At 35.2% G+C, this 16,181-nt stretch overlaps 1 protein-coding gene across 6 annotated transcripts in view; it reads left to right on the top strand.

Moving 5' to 3' along the window:
* Nucleotides 1-16,181, top strand: part of LOC101897176 (segmentation protein cap'n'collar) — a 165,342-nt gene that overhangs the window by 125,172 nt on the left and 23,989 nt on the right. For all 6 annotated transcript variants that reach the window (XM_059127016.1, XM_059127014.1, XM_059127012.1 and 3 more), the window contains 2 exons: nucleotides 8,192-8,274; nucleotides 10,046-10,615. In XM_059127016.1, the coding sequence (XP_058982999.1) occupies nucleotides 8,192-8,274; nucleotides 10,046-10,615 (653 nt within the window). The remainder of the gene's footprint in view (nucleotides 1-8,191; nucleotides 8,275-10,045; nucleotides 10,616-16,181) is intronic.

Here is a 16,181-nt window from a genome sequence, read left to right as displayed (position 1 = left end):
AATGCTTTTGTACCCTTGTAAACAATATTATGAGCTGTCACAGGAATAATTTTGGTAGTAGTTTTTTCATCTCATCCTGCATTGAATATTTTTGGAGAGAAGTCAGCCTACACACACAAAACCACAATTATCAAGATGTTTCGTTGTATGAGGGCTATACCAAAATATGAAAGGAAGTATTCTATTTTCAATACCAAAAATTCTAGACGCAATATTTTTTTAATGCTGACATTTGCTTTGAAAAATGTTGCATTTCCATCCAACGGTTAAAGTGCCGTCGGAAGAAGGGAAACATTTTAAAAATTCCATATTCCGTAACTGAAATGGAAAGTTCAATTAACAACTCTTTTAAACAAATCTGTTGTATTTTTATTTATACGGATTGAATACAAATTAAATTACACCCATATTGCTTAAACATTTTTTCTGTTCAATTGTAAGGAGAGAAGTTGGCATATGTTGTTTTTTTTTTGTAATATAATTGAAAGGTTTATAAATGGAGATGTGCTTCTCAAAGGCCAACCTAATAAGGCAACAAACCTTGGGGCCCTATAACTCTCCCAAAATTTGGAATTTCACAAAAGTTTGATGTAAAATGCTTCAATTTGTAGCCCTTTAAAAGGTGTTGAAATCCATTTCTGAACACATAAACCCAAAAACCACTAATTCCCAAACCACAATAGTAATAAGTTTTATTGAATACCTATTCTTGGAATAAAAATTTTCCGACCCCAGGAAATTTGCCTCCTTCGGGCACATGTTCATTACCAAAGCATTGATGTTGCTGTCAACAAATTACGGCTATTAACAACTAAAACTACTACACATTAAATATTTACATGGAATAGACCAACAACGACAACAAAAAAAGTGAATGTGTAATGTGACAAATCAATAGTTTTGTTTGTCAATGCTCACAGCACTTTATCAAACATATCTATTATCCTGTTCATCCTTTTTTCGTTTATAGCTGGTCACACAAACGCACAAAATAAACTCCAAATGCCGCTTAATAATCAATAGAAATTTGTAACTGGCAATCAGTGGTTGAACGACAGAAATAAAACGAAAACGCCCTTTTAATTCTACGCGACAAAGTTTGCGGAAAGGGGACGACTATGGGCTGTAAGTTTGGAGAATTATAAGACTGTGTGGCAAAAAAAAAGAAAGAAAAAAAAAAACACCACCAACCAACTTTGTTATAAATCGAGTAATTTCAGCAATCATAAATGTTCTGTTTTGGTCACCTTTTAGTTAGTTTAAAAAAACAGGCGTTTTTTTTTTCTTTTTCTTCACAAAATGGGACAATTATTGTTTCGCAAACAATGCAAGAAATGGACAAATTGTTATGCCTGGAGGGGTCAAACCTTACAATTGTCTATCCAATTGCTATTTACAAATGGAATGGGAAATACAATGTTTGTTTCAGTAATACCTTTTTTTTGAACAAATGTTATGAAAAATATTTTCAGTTATCCAAATATATGTGGTTAAGAAGGAAAATAACGTTGTGTGTTGTTGGCCTAAATAAACATTGTGCCTAACGCATACATACCAATTTCTATGAGAATGTGTTCTATTGCTCAAAACACAGTCTGGTTTTTGGAAACAACTCAACATTTGTTCGTATTAAAAAGAAATGAACTAGTAAAAAATATTGAGTACCTCTATTATTTGTTAGACATACCTCCCTTTGAACATAGTAATATTGAATCCAATTGTTTGGGAAATAGAATTTAAAAAATTACTTAAATGGAGAGCTCTATTACATTATTTTGACCGGTGACTTGAGCGACCGGTATCAGCATTTCTAGGAATGACAACCATTTATCCTCTGCATTATCAGTATTCCAAAATTAATTCCAACTATATATAGTCGACATTATCAGAATGCTAAAAGTAATGAGCTATTCCCAAAAAATAATGAGTAACAGCGGCACTGCAAAATCTAAGATTGCTAGTTCGAAACTCCGTGCCACCAAAAAATGAGAAAATACGAAGACTTTGTCAACGCCCCTACATGTCGTCAAACATCAGTTAATGGTGGTAACTGAGTGAATGGTGTGCCCGACTAACAATCAGAAGATCGCAAGTTTAACCCTTCGTCAATCGAATAAAATGACAAAACAAAAAATTAAATATGGTGAAATTCAACTTCAGGTTAAAATAAGGGTTTAGATCATCCTAACCCCTTTTATTTCCGAAAGTGTGCTTAAACACCCATTATTAGGTAATGCGATTTTTGTTGTTGTACATTTTTTGTTGGGTAGTTACTGATTGGCTACCAATATTTATCAAATGAAATAGCTTCCATTATTTGTCTACCCACTGATATTACATAATGTAATTTGACCTCAAGAATCGACCTTTAATTTATATACTGTATGAGGTCTCCGACGAATATTTCGAGGCATTGCAAATGAAGTGACAGATTTGCTTTCCCCTCCATTTTATGGAACTTCAAATCTTTTTTCCTGCAATTTTAAAATTCTCCCATAACCCAAAGAGGCATACTTTCATTTTCGGTTCAGATTCGGTCTCGAATTCCTACTCTACTCGAAGACCTTAGATTAAATATGACCTCATTTGAGTGGTCTTATCTACCGGTTCTAGTGTTGTCTTCAATTTTTATACCCACAGCCATATAGCTACAGAGAGTATATATATCATTTGATGCGGCCAAAACATGTCTCGTTAATATAACGGTGTTAGACCCTAGGTCCCTTTGGACCAAATCAATTTTAGAAAATTTGGAGTCGATCTAGGGGTGAACTCCGACCTTCCGTCTGACTGGTGCGCACGATAACTTTCGAGAGGAGTATCCGATTTGATCCAAACTTGGTACATCGTAATATTATTATCGAACTTAGATCGAGTTCGGAGATGGGCAACATCGGCCCATTTCTTCTGGCAACTCCAAGTGTGTCGGAGTAGTCCGTGTACCTCCCTCACAACGGGTAAAATTTTTAAATAACCACCCTCCTCACATTTCAATATTTCTGTTATTGCTATTAAGATCTGGTAAAAACACGGAATGTGGCCCTTGGGGCCACCATTTTGAGTAGCTCATAATGCTCATAAAATATGAAATAAGCATTTGGTTATTTTTAAACTTCACACATTCCGATAATTCTACTTACACAAGATCTGGCATGGAGATGGTAGATATCGGTTCACTTCTTCTGGACCAATATTTTTGAACCGAAGAATTTTCATGAAATTCGAAAACAAAATAATTTATTTTAACAAAAGATCTAATCTGAAGATGACAGATATGGACCCAACTCTTCTGGTACCTATATATATATATATATATATATATATATATATATATATATATATATATATATATATATATATATATATATATATATATATATATATATATATATATATATATATATATATATATATATATATATATATATATGTGTGTGTGTGTGTGTGTGTGTGTTTTTTTTTCAAACTTTGTACATCCCAATATTTCTAGAAACCATAAATCCAATATAAATAAGGGATATGTCTGTCCGCTCGTTTTGCTTCCTTTGACTTTATTTGATTTGGATGTTTAAATAGCGTCGGCGAGCGAGTGTGAGTCACAAGTTATTTTTTAATGACTTAAATAATGTTTGTTCGCTGGGAGTGCATGCACAAGGCCTTTTTTCCGACGCCGGCTTAAAATTTAGTCTTTAAATGTTTATAATAAAAGGATAAAACCTGCAATATAAACCATTATATCAGGATATACTCTCATCGCAAATTTGTACAAATAAGAAATTTTCAAAATTTCTTTTAAAATTATTCTAAAATAAATATATGTTTCTTTAAATAAATATTTTTCCAAAACACCCCTTGGTGTAAAATTCCTAGAATTATCCTTAATTTCAAAATATTTATTTTTGTTCGAAACAAGAAGTTTGGTCAAAAGGTCAGTTGACCAACCAACCAACAGCTTGCTCTTCTCACCAACACCTCTCATATATAATGCCAACAAAACCCGTATGTACCCACACCACCACAATTATTTTACAACCAAATATTCCTCAAACTCCCTCTTCGCCAAGTGAGTTTAATAACCTTTTTTTTTGTGATCTCACTTGAGTTTTCACTCCCAACAACAAGGCCGAACACAATTTGATTTGTATAAAAAATTATGCTCCCGGCTTGGCCATAATGGTGCGTTGTTAAGGTTGCTCTAGAACACAACCACTTGAAATGGGTTCAAAAAAGCAAAAAAAAAAAAAAAAAAAAGAAAATTTAAATAAACATTCATTACCAGAGAATTGTCTTAACTCAAATCGAGAAAAGAAAAACAATACCAGGCGGAGGAAAAATAACAAGACCCAGCAGCAGTCGTTGCTTAATGAAAATAAAGCCAGGTTTTGTTGTGGTTCAGTGATGTTGACCAGTTTTTGTTTCAGACAATGTTTATTTAGCCATGGTTAAGACGATGCTATATGGGAAACGGAGGAAAGGAGGGAGGGTATCAAATGGTAACAATCTAAAATACTTTGGAATGTGAAAAACTTGAAGTTGTAAGATAATATCTGGTTCTCCAGATGATCTTTTGAAAATGTTGTCTGCTTTTGAAAGCGTTATAGATGGGTCTTCCATGCATATAGAAGGCACTTAGGGAGATTGTCTTTTGAATATATGGAGGAATAACAAAACAATAAAACAGATGTATACCCCTCATCCTACATAAATTGATCAAAATATATTTTGGCTTAAACATGATTCGTAATTTTGACCCTTTCTTGGGAGATACCAAAGGAATGGACCAATATTATCCACTTCTCATCTGAACTAATACAAATATTGCAACGTTCCCGATTTGGACTATATCGACCACTTTCTTCACTTTTTATGAGACATGTGATAATTTGTGGAAAATTTTGAAATATGCGTGAGGTTCCAGATATAGTGGACCAAGATGTTCCACTTCATGTAATACTGATAAAAAAATTAAAGTAAATCAGACATATATTACCAGTTTTATGGAAATACTTGTTAATCGAAGTTTCAACTTTGTGGCGGAGGTACCAGAAGGGCCAGTCGCTATCTACCATCTTCACGCCAGATCTTGCGTTGGAAGAAATAGTGGGATGTGTGAAATTTGAAGAGAATCGGATGGTAATTTCGCATTTTATGAAAGGTTTAATTATTCAAAATATTGACCAGAAGGATTGGTGTGACATATTGCATCTTCACAGCTTATTATGTGTTGATAGAAATATTGAGATGTGCAGAGTTTGCTTTAGCATCATGGTTATTTCAAATTTTGATTCCTTTCTACTTACTTTGTGCTTGTGTGGTTGAATGTTGGGTTGTGCAGAGTTTGAAAGGAATCGATTGCACATTTCCCGTTTTATGAGCTTCATGGTAATCAAAAATTTGTTATTTTTTTATTTTCTTTTGGTGGGGGGGGGGGGGGGTGCTTGTTCCAGACCGAGTGGTCGGATATACCCCATCTTGTATTAGTATAGATATTGGTATGTCTAAAACGTGAAGGCCATTGGACTCTTATTTCACATTTTAAAAGAGTTACAACTATTCAAAATTGTTGACCCTTTATGGGGGAGGTACCACAGGGAGTGGACCGAACTCAATCTAAGTGTTACAATAATATTATGATATATCAAGTTTAGATCAAATCGAATACTCTCTTTGAGAGTTATCGTGAGCACCAGCCAGCCAGCCAGCCAGAATGACGAATTCCCCTACATCGACTCCCCTAGATCGACTCCAAATGTTCTGAACGGATGTGGTCCAAAGTGACCTAAGGTCTAAAACCATTAATTCGATGAGGCACGTTTTGGTCGTATCACATGATATAAACCTCCTGTAGCCATATGACTGAGGATATAAAAATGTTTCTGAATCACCGCACGTTTTTATCCCACCCTCTTGGAGAAGGGTATATATAGTTTGTAATTCCATTTGTACCACCTCGAAGTATACATTTTATACCCCATAAAGTATACAGGGTGAGATAAACATATTTTAGAATAAGTTTAGATTTGTTCGAATTGATCATCTATGGCACGAATTATGGCCTTCCGTCACACGCTGCCCGAATGTTGCTCTGCGGCATTTTGGCCCATTCCCGGTGATGCGCTTGCTTGAGGTGATCGACAATTTAGTATTTTTTAGTGCCAACCTTGCTTTGCAAAATACCCCAGACACAATAGTCCAACGGATGGTATCCGGATTTTGGTGGCCGTTGTGCGTTGGAAATGAAGCGAGGAACCCCATTTTGTAACCATTCTTGGAACCATTCAAGGCTTTAATACACCCTTCAGAATATTTTCGCGTTAATGTTCGGCATTTTTTCTGATGCCACGGTCCATAAATACGAGCGGAGAGCGACCATCGACTGTTATGGCGGCTCACACCATCATCATGGCCGGCGCTTGAGTTCTAGTGGCCAACCGAAGGTGCACACATTTGCCAAATAAAAAGAAATCACGCTTGAATTCCATCACGAATAACTTTTTTTCTGGAAAATTCTCTCCGATGTGCTTTTGTTGTAGGCTTGTAAACAATAAAATGAGCTGTGGCTGGAATAATTTTAACAGCTTTCGGACGAGTGCCTTAGAAATGACAGTTACAGTTTTTTCATCTCACCCCGTATATGTACATGCTTCATCAGCATAATTCTATGTCGATTTATCGATTTTCCAATCGAAATGAAGTAAGTTGATCAAATTTAACTCAATTGTATTTGTTGTTGTCTGCAGGACTTTTGGTATATAAATGGACTATATATGTCCACGTTTTGGTATAGTCCCCATATAACTGTGCCGACAGATTTAACGCCTTTAGGTTATTTTAGTCACAATTTAAACCAAATTTGTTGCAAATTCCCAGTATGTCGAAAACACATTGCAGACACCGCTTTTCTTTAAAAAATGCTATTTGAAGTTCATAATAGATACTACCTATTGTTACCAGAAATTTGCCTATACAAGTCTACATCTTTATGCAGCCCCCATACGACGGTACCTTCCTATACTCTGCATTTTCATGATTAAACTTAGCTTGTTTTACTTGTTGTTTATTGACAACACTGGGTGGATTTCTCTATCTATAGAAAACTTAACGGAAGTAATGTTTTTCTTCGAAAATTTCTATTAAAAAATCCCAATTACATTAATGACTATATTTTATATTTTACAATATTTCATATTTCTTTCACAGCTTCTAATGTGTTCTGAATGGAGGGAGCCTAGGTTACCGGTGTTTTTTTTCAATCAAGAATTGTTTCTATGATTAATGATGGTCATTAGTTTATGTTATTCATTGTCATTATTTCAGTTCATTATGAATTTTATTTTTGCTACTTTACTAAAATTCTTCGGAAATATTTATTTGTTTATTTTTTCGATTTCATTATTATTTCAACTGAATTCAAACTATCTGGAGATTTGAAACAGCTCGCAAACAAGGTGGTCTAACTTGGAGTAATCAACAATAATTAATATTTTTGGTTTTTTGTTTGGTTTTCATAGAACAAACAATCGCAAGACATTGATTGTTATTTAGCAAATAACGGAGAGCTACTGTTTGCCTGCCATTCTGTCCGATAACTCCCCTGGGGCATGCTAGGCAACATTTGTGCACTTTTCTATTTTGGGAATTCAAAAAATTGTATTTTTCAAAGTACACCTTTTTTCGCTACGCTTTAATTTTAAACATTGGAAAGCAAGTAAATATTTTGGTATCAAAAATGTAAAAATACAAATTGAAAAAATTCATTTAAATTGATCGCTCTCTTGGGTATTTTTTCGGTCTGCCACTTCTTATTTCTTCTTTTTCTTTTTTTTTTTTGTTGCCTGTCAATCAAAATATTTATGCATTTTGTCCATTGTTCTGCAGCGCTGACTGAAGATGTTTACTTTCTTGTGAAATATTTTTGATTCATATGTTTGATTTTTAACTCTTTCTTTTGTCTTGTCAAAGGCCACACTTTAAAAATGCCTGACCAGTTTTAGGGGGTTTCTTAACAGGAATTTTGTCGGCGCTCTCTTAACAAAACACCAAGGATTTCTTTTGTGTCTGTGGATGTGTATATGTGTGGTGTTGGCCTTTTACAAATCCTTTTTACAAATTATTATTATTTTTTTCTGATGTTTATCTTGATTTGTGTTTTTTAATTGATTTTTAAAATATTTTTGTTCTTCCTTTTTAGGTGAATACATTCGTCTACCTTTGGATGATATACTTAACGACGTTATACAATTTGCTGAATTGGCTGGTGGCGAAAACGACGAGGTAAGCAGGAAATTTCATAAGATAAAGAATTTAACAAAAATGTAAATGCCTTTGAATGGTTTTCCATCGTCCGATGATGGACAGATAGGGTCTTTTAGTCCGTTATTTTTTTTTTTTTTTTTTCTAAAGATGACCTTCAGGAAGTATGCTATCCACAAATAGCCTCCCGAAATTTCTTCTATCTGTGGAAGAAGTCAGCAGCCCTATAATCCTAAAATAACTTACAATTTTCCTAAAAAAAGCTATCAATTAATTGAGGAACTCTTGAATGATCGACTACATTCAAAGCGCCTCTCCAAAAAACTTTTAGTTGTAAAAACAATCTTGAAAAGTATTTTATCCTCATAAGAACTAAAGAAGATCCTAGGTTTATAGAAGAGCAGGATCTGTCTTTAGAAAAGCAGGACCTGTATCTTTGAAAATTTGAAATGAAAAAATATTTTCTTTCATTTCTAAAAAAATCTTAACTTTTGTTGTTGCAAAATGGTCAGGCTTTATCCCTTTATTGTTGTTTTTATAAAAACAACGTTTGTATATTAGTGTTCTGTTCCAAAAATCTTAAGACTTTTTATACTCTCTCGCCATATGACTACCATTTTATACGGCCAAAACATGCCTCGTCGAAATAGCTGTTTTAGCCCTAGGTCTCTTTTGACCAAATCCGTTTCAGAACATTGTGAGTTAATCAAGGGGTCTCGAAGGGAGTATCCGATTTTATCCAAACCTGGTACATCGTAATATTATTATCAAATTTAAGTCCAGTTCCGGAATGGATCGGTCCTCTCCATCTGGTACCTCCCCCACAAAAGGTCAAATTTTTCACAGAAAATAATTTAGCCCATTGAACAAGAAAGGATCATCTAATTTCGGTCTATTTTTCTGGTACAAAAGGTCAACATTTTCACAGAAAATAATTTAGCCCATTGAAAAAGAAAGGATCATCCAATTTTCTGCAAACATTGCAAATCCCAATATTTTTAGGTCAGATGCGAGAATGAACAATATCGGCCTACTCTTCTAGTACCTCCCTCACAAAGAGTCAACATTTTGAATAATCTCAACGCTTATAAACGTGAAAGAAGAGTCCAATTCAATATCTCCAACAACTCTGGTATGAAGATGGGATAGGTTGGACCACTCCTTCTGGTCCCTCACTCTCAAAGGGTCTACATTTAGAAAGACCATGACGCTCATAAAACACGAAATGAGTATCCGATTCCTTCCCCAAACTTGACAAGTCTCAATATTCCTATTAATACAAGATGAGGTATGAAAATAGAATATATTGACGCAGGAACCCACAGTAATCCGTAGGTGGGACCGGGTTCTCCTTTGAAATACTTTCTTTTCTACAAATTTTTCTATATTTTATATGGAAAAGTTTTTTTTTTTTGGTATAATCCTTTCCCGAAATGGGTTTGAAATACATTTCTGTATATGTCTCTGTAGAAAGCAAACAGAAGACGCCTTAAAAGCCCTTCATAAAACATCTTTTAAAAATAATTGTATAGATAAAATACCTCTTAAATGGTCAATATAAACGTCATACTGTGGATAGAGAGCATCGTTCCTTAAAAAATCCCTGGAAAGGTCATATTTCTATATATAGCCTCTTTAACTTGCCTTTCTACATTGAAGACATACAAAAAAGAGGCCTCCAACTTTAGAAAATCTCTCGAAAATATTTTCTCTAAAGAAGTCTAAATCTTAGCTGCTCCTTATTTTTCTAATACTAATCAACAAAATATATTCCTTTCTCTTCTTAAACCAGGACGACACAACCGGTGCCAGTACCTCAAAAGCCGCTGCAGCTGCTGCCAACAAGAAAATTTTGAAAACTGACAACGAGGACACGGACAACAACGACGACAACGATCCGACAGATAATCATTCAGCAAAGAAGAATCCATCATTGGATAAAACATTGAAAAGTGAAGGTGGTGATTATATTCCAGACGATTTGGAAAACCTTCACACCGAAAAACAACTATCCAAAGGCAACAAGAGCAGTGACACCACTAAGGGAGACGCCAACGAAGAAGACAACGACGATACCAACAACGATCACGACGACAACGATCTACCACAATCTGAGATTGAAGTCAGCTCCATACTATCGCCATTGTTTGATTTAGATGACGAAGCAAAAGAAGAACTAGCCGATCTAAGTATGATGTTACACTCTTCAGCCCCCTTTGCACCCCATCATCACCATCCACATCATCCGCATCATCGCGGTGCAGCCGGTGGCGTTGTGGGTGGTGCCCAAAACTATGGCAGTGTGAACAGTGCATTCCATCGCCAGCCGAGTTCGGGTGGTTTCCATCATGGCCATCATCAGGTGAGTGGGAGGGAAATGAAGAATTTTCTATAATTTTTGTTTTTTTTTTTTTTTGCATTTTAACTGAAAAACAAACCAGTAAAGAAAGTCTTAAAGTCGGTCGGGCTGACTTTATGACACCCTACACCACTTTGCTAATTTAGTAGAGCTTCGCATAACAATTAAAAGTTTTTATGGGAGAATTCAATCATACACGCTATATATAATTTAATGTTCAAAGGACTAAATATGCCGAAGCATTCGGTAAATCGGCCGACGTTATATATGGGAGCTATATCCAAATCTGAACCGATCTCGATAAAATTTAGCAAATGTATTTCTGAGCTGTATTTGATATATTTCCCAAAATATTGTTGTTACAGAGTGCATATTACGGCTACGGAGGACAAAAATAACAAATGGGATGAACAATATATATGGGAGCTATAGCTATATCTGAACCGATTTCGATCAATTTTGGCATACTTATTTTCAGGCCTAATTTGGTTGTATGTGCAAAATTCCATAGTATTCAGGGTGATATTACACGTTTGGTGCACAATAAAAGGCAAATCGGACGAAGATATATATGGGAGCTATATCTAAATTTTGACCGATTATCTCCAATTTCAATAGGGTTCGTCGTCGGTCCAAACAAATGTTGTTTGGAAAATTTCATCTCAATCGGATAATAAATGCGACCTGCATTTTGTTCACAAGAATACATGGACTGACGGACGGACGGACGAACTGACATGCATAAATCAACTCAGAAAGTGATTCTATGGAGATCCTCAAAAGTAACTATGAGTCTATCTCACTTCCTTCTCCATGTTACAAACAAATGCACAAAGACATAATACCCTTTCCACTATGTGGTGTAGGGTATGAAAACTGAACTTTTAACAAAAATAATTTTAAGGGCTTTAGAGATAAGAGACCTTTCAATGGACAAATATTCGGTCTATATGTCTTCTAAAGATGGAAATCCTTTCAAGGTCTTTTGTACAAAAATGGTCTCTCAAGATCTAATTTAGATAGACGCATTTAAGAGATCTATAGAAATAGGAATTTTAAGTGTAAATAGATAACTATTCACGGTTTTCTATTGATATTGATATTAATGAAATTTTATGGATTAACGATCGTTTAAGGTCTTCAGAAGATTGGTAACCTTTCATGGTCTTCTATGGATAGATAACATTTGAAGAGGGGTTCTATAGAAAAATGATTTACCAAGGCTTTTTATAAATGGACAACCATTTAACGTCTCCAATGAATAGATGCATTTATAAAATCTTTAAATGTATGCATTTTCAATGTCTCTTATAGATTGGTAGCCTCATAAGATCTTTAGCATATGATTGACCTTTGGAAAAAACTTCCAAACTTTAAGTATTGTCTATTTTTCAATGCCACTCAAACAAGAGCTAATAGCCTTTGTCCTTTTTCGAACTAGAATGCAATCCGTTCGATTCTTTTCTTGCTGCTTTGGTTATTTTTACACAAAACTACCAAAATTTACTGCATTTTCTCTTCTTTATCTACAGTACCTTGTTGAATGTGTTATTCTGCTCTCCCATAAAAATGAATGCCACCTACTTTTATCTTACCAAGTAATGAGTATCGGTGGCGCAGAGCGTACATTTCTTACATCTATATTTATGACTCGCTGTATAATTCTTCATTTGCCGACTGTTAGTCTCGAACTCACAACAGTAGGTTTTGTACCCGTGCGGCCACACTCTGTACCCAGGTTACTCATTACCTGGTAACGAGCAAAATAAGAACTTTTGTTGGTATATTTTTTTAATAATATTTTTGAAGCAACTTTGAAATGGAAAAGATAGTTTATCTACATTACTTGTTATTCTGCTCGTTTAGCATCCAATTGTACATACACACTCTGCACTGCCGTTACTCATTACTTGGTAAGGATAAAAATAAGTATTTTTGCTTTGTATTTGTTTAAGGAATAACTCATTATCTTTCAAGCGTCTGAGACTGAAAAAGTTTATTGGCTTGTATTACCTTATTATGGATTATTTGGCACGGGTGGTGTCCAATTGTTTGCTTGGTGGCAATTTGGTACCATGACATTTCGTGAAAAAATAAGGGGGTCAGTAGGCTGTTTTGTAAGCAGTTACAGATGGCAAAATAGACTTGATGAACCCATTGATGATTCTGATGCCATGGTCGATTAATACGAGCAGAGAGCGACCTTCGGCTGTTATGGCGGTCTACACCATCACCATGGCCGGCACTTGAGTTCTGGTGGCCAACCGAAGTTGCACATTTTCGATGACCTTCTTGGCATGTAAGCACGATCATTTTGTTTGTTTACAAACTGCTGGACAACGAATGTTTTCTCATCGGAGAAAACCAAATTCGGCAGTTCACCAATTTCGGCCAAGCGATGCGGTGTAAGTTCTTGCACTTTTTGAAATTTCAATGGCTTTACCGGAGCTCATTTTTCAATATTTGCCGAATGGAATATTGCGATATGTTCAGCTCACGAGCCATATTTCGATCACTGCTTTTTTACTTTTCGAACCATTTCTGCTGATGTTGCTGTTTTCTTCCGTCCACTTCTTTGACGCCGGGCTACGCTATCAGTTCCACGATAACGATCGATGGTACGAGACACAAAAGATTTGTTCACATTTAAATGCTGGAGTGCTCTAACGACAGCCACTTGTGGTTTTCCAACCAAATATAAAGAAATCACACTATCACGCTTGAATTCCATCACGAATAACCTTTTTTCGGGAAAATTCTCACCAAAATGCATTTGTTCGCTTGTAAACATTATAATAAGCTGTCACTGCAATATTTTTAACAGCTGTCGGAGAAGTGACTTAGAAATGACAGCAGTCTGAAGTTGGTTGTAGTTTTTTCATCTCACCCTGTATGTTAACCTACCGGTAATTCGGCAAACATGTGATCCCCAATTTATTGCTAGAAAGTAACGATAATCACTACATTTATATATGGATTTAAGGTCAACTGTTTCGGCATATTATTGATATTTTTAACAAGGAGGAGAATATAAAAAATTATCCACGGCATAAAGGTCCCGAATTTGCTTATTTCATTTGCTACTTATTTTATTTGCTACTTATTTTATTTGTTAATTAACCAAAAATCTTTCTAAAACTTAAATTGATTTTAAACGACGTCTTTAAAGACTTCCTTAATTGATAACAGAGTTCTTTATTAACCCAGCAATAACTTTTGAGCCATATGGGGCAAAAACATATTTTAACCCAGCAAAAACGTCCATTTTTTATTAGGTAGGTTCCCATTACATTAAAAATGACATGTCGCACAAAATAAAAAGTTATTTTCTCGTCCTTGAAAGTCAATGAATAATTGCTTACATGACTGAGTACCGTGTCAGGGTTTGATTTGTAACCTATTATTTGGTAATTGGTTTGTTTGCTGGGTTGTCCTTTTTAAGGCAGAGAACCTTTTTGTGTTAATAAGACTTTGTTATTGGCTATGGGGGCAAAATATGACAGCTGCAACTTTTAAAATACGTAATTCGAAGTTAAGCTTCTTTAGGCAATCCTAACAGTTTTTAATCAATTAAAAAAACATCTAGTAATTTACGGTTTAATTTAAACAAAAAACAAATCCTCTATAAATCTAAAAATACACTTTTCCCTAAAAAAGCCACCACATTCTGAGAATTCTCATCAATTGTTTGAAATGTACTTTTGTTTTTGCCTGGCCACTTCAATGCGAGTTCACTTGATCGGTGAACCAGTGAACAAAACACAAAATCATTAGTGTTAATATTCACATTAATTGAATTACTTTCATTAAGGCTTTTGTTTGTTGGACTACTCACACAGAAGATCAGCAAACAGCATCCAGACAAATTGCAACAGCAGCAACAACAGAAGGATTGAGAAAAGTCGCAAATTAATAATTATTTTTTTAAGTCTCTATCATTCATTCATGGGAGATGGTAAAAAATTCCCCCTTTTTTTGTCTTAAAATACATAACTTTTTTCCCTGTCGCACTCTCTCAACCCAGCCAGTTGATCAGTCTATGAAAATAAATGTGCCTGACTCGCTGGCTGACTGGCTGTCATTCACAAGACTTGAAGTGTTGAATGGTGGAAATATTAAACGACAGTTAAATAAACTTGGCTTAAATGCTAAATCCCCAGCAACAAACAAAAAAAAACTAAATTGACATTTAATTACAAAGCTTTGCAGTAATACTTTACCCCATACATTCATTGCCCGCTCTTTGTATAGATGAACAGCATCACTGCTCACCTGTGCATATACCCATAGATTGCCCCCGTTTGTGAAGGGATAAATATTGCCCGACACACAGACAGACATTCAATCAGTGGAGTTAAGTTTACGGCTGTCACATCAGTATTTTTTTTGTTATTGGAATTGCTGCATATTTTTGCAATGCTCTTTTGTTGGAGCGAAAGAAGGGTAGCCGTAGGCTGGAGTATGGAACTATGCAATTAATATAAAATGCCACTGCATTAAGATTTTTTTCTGCACATAGAGCAAAGAAAAATTAAAAAAAAAAAACAAATAAAGTTTGTTTTTCCTCGAAAATATTTAATTTCTATGGTAACTAAAAAATGTTTGCCTGAGATTGAAATTAAAAGATTTCGAATTTAGGTCAAATAAATTAATAACTCGATATTTACAATACCCTCCACCATACATAGTGTGGAGGGTATATTCAGTTCGTCATTCCGTTTGTAACTCATCGAAATAATAATTTTAGACATAACAAAGTATTAAATTCTGGATCAACGTAAAATTCTAAGACGATTTAGCCCTGTCCGTCCGTCCATCCGTCTGTTGCAATCACGCTAGAGTCAAAACGAATAAAGATAAGAAATTAAAATCTTGCAGAAATTAGTCTTTTGTCTGCAGACTGGTCAAGTTGGAAGATGGGCTATATCGGTCCACGATATCGTATAGCCCCCATATAACGGTACCCCCTTTATCCGGTATTTTGATGATTGTAGCCAAATTTTTAAATGAAATTGGCTTAAAATCCCCAAAGAAGTTCCTTGTGTGTACTTTGTCCCCTGGAACAGAATTATCTATATAGGTCCGCGATATCGTATAGCCCCCATATAACGGTACCCCCATATTCGGTATTTAGATGATTTTAGCCATATTTTTCCAACGGAATTGTCTGAAAATTCTCGCAAGGAGTTCCTTGTGTGTACTTTATCCCCTGGAAGAGAATTATCTATATAGGTCCGCGATATCGTATAGCCCCCATATAACGGTACCCCCCCCCCCCCCCATATTCGGCATTTCGATGATTTTAGCCACATTTTTTAACGGAATTGTCTGAAAATTCACACAAGGAGTCCCTTGGGAGTACTATATCCCCAGGAAGATAATTATCTATATAGGTCCACGTTTTGGTATAGCCCCCATATAACGGTACCTCCCAATATTCGGTATTTTCATGATTTTTGTCACATTTTTCCATGAATTTGTCTAAAAAATGGTATTTGTAGGTCATAATGGGATCTAGCTCGTGTGGCGAAACATTGTATGTAAAGGTATAGCCCCCATATAACGGTAC

The sequence above is a fragment of the Musca domestica genome, unplaced genomic scaffold (assembly GCF_030504385.1).
Source record: "Musca domestica strain aabys unplaced genomic scaffold, Musca_domestica.polishedcontigs.V.1.1 42, whole genome shotgun sequence".
In the NCBI taxonomy this organism is placed as follows: domain Eukaryota; kingdom Metazoa; phylum Arthropoda; class Insecta; order Diptera; family Muscidae; genus Musca; species Musca domestica.
The sequence above is the reverse complement of the archived record's forward strand: the minus strand, read 5'-3'. Positions and strand labels throughout refer to the sequence as shown.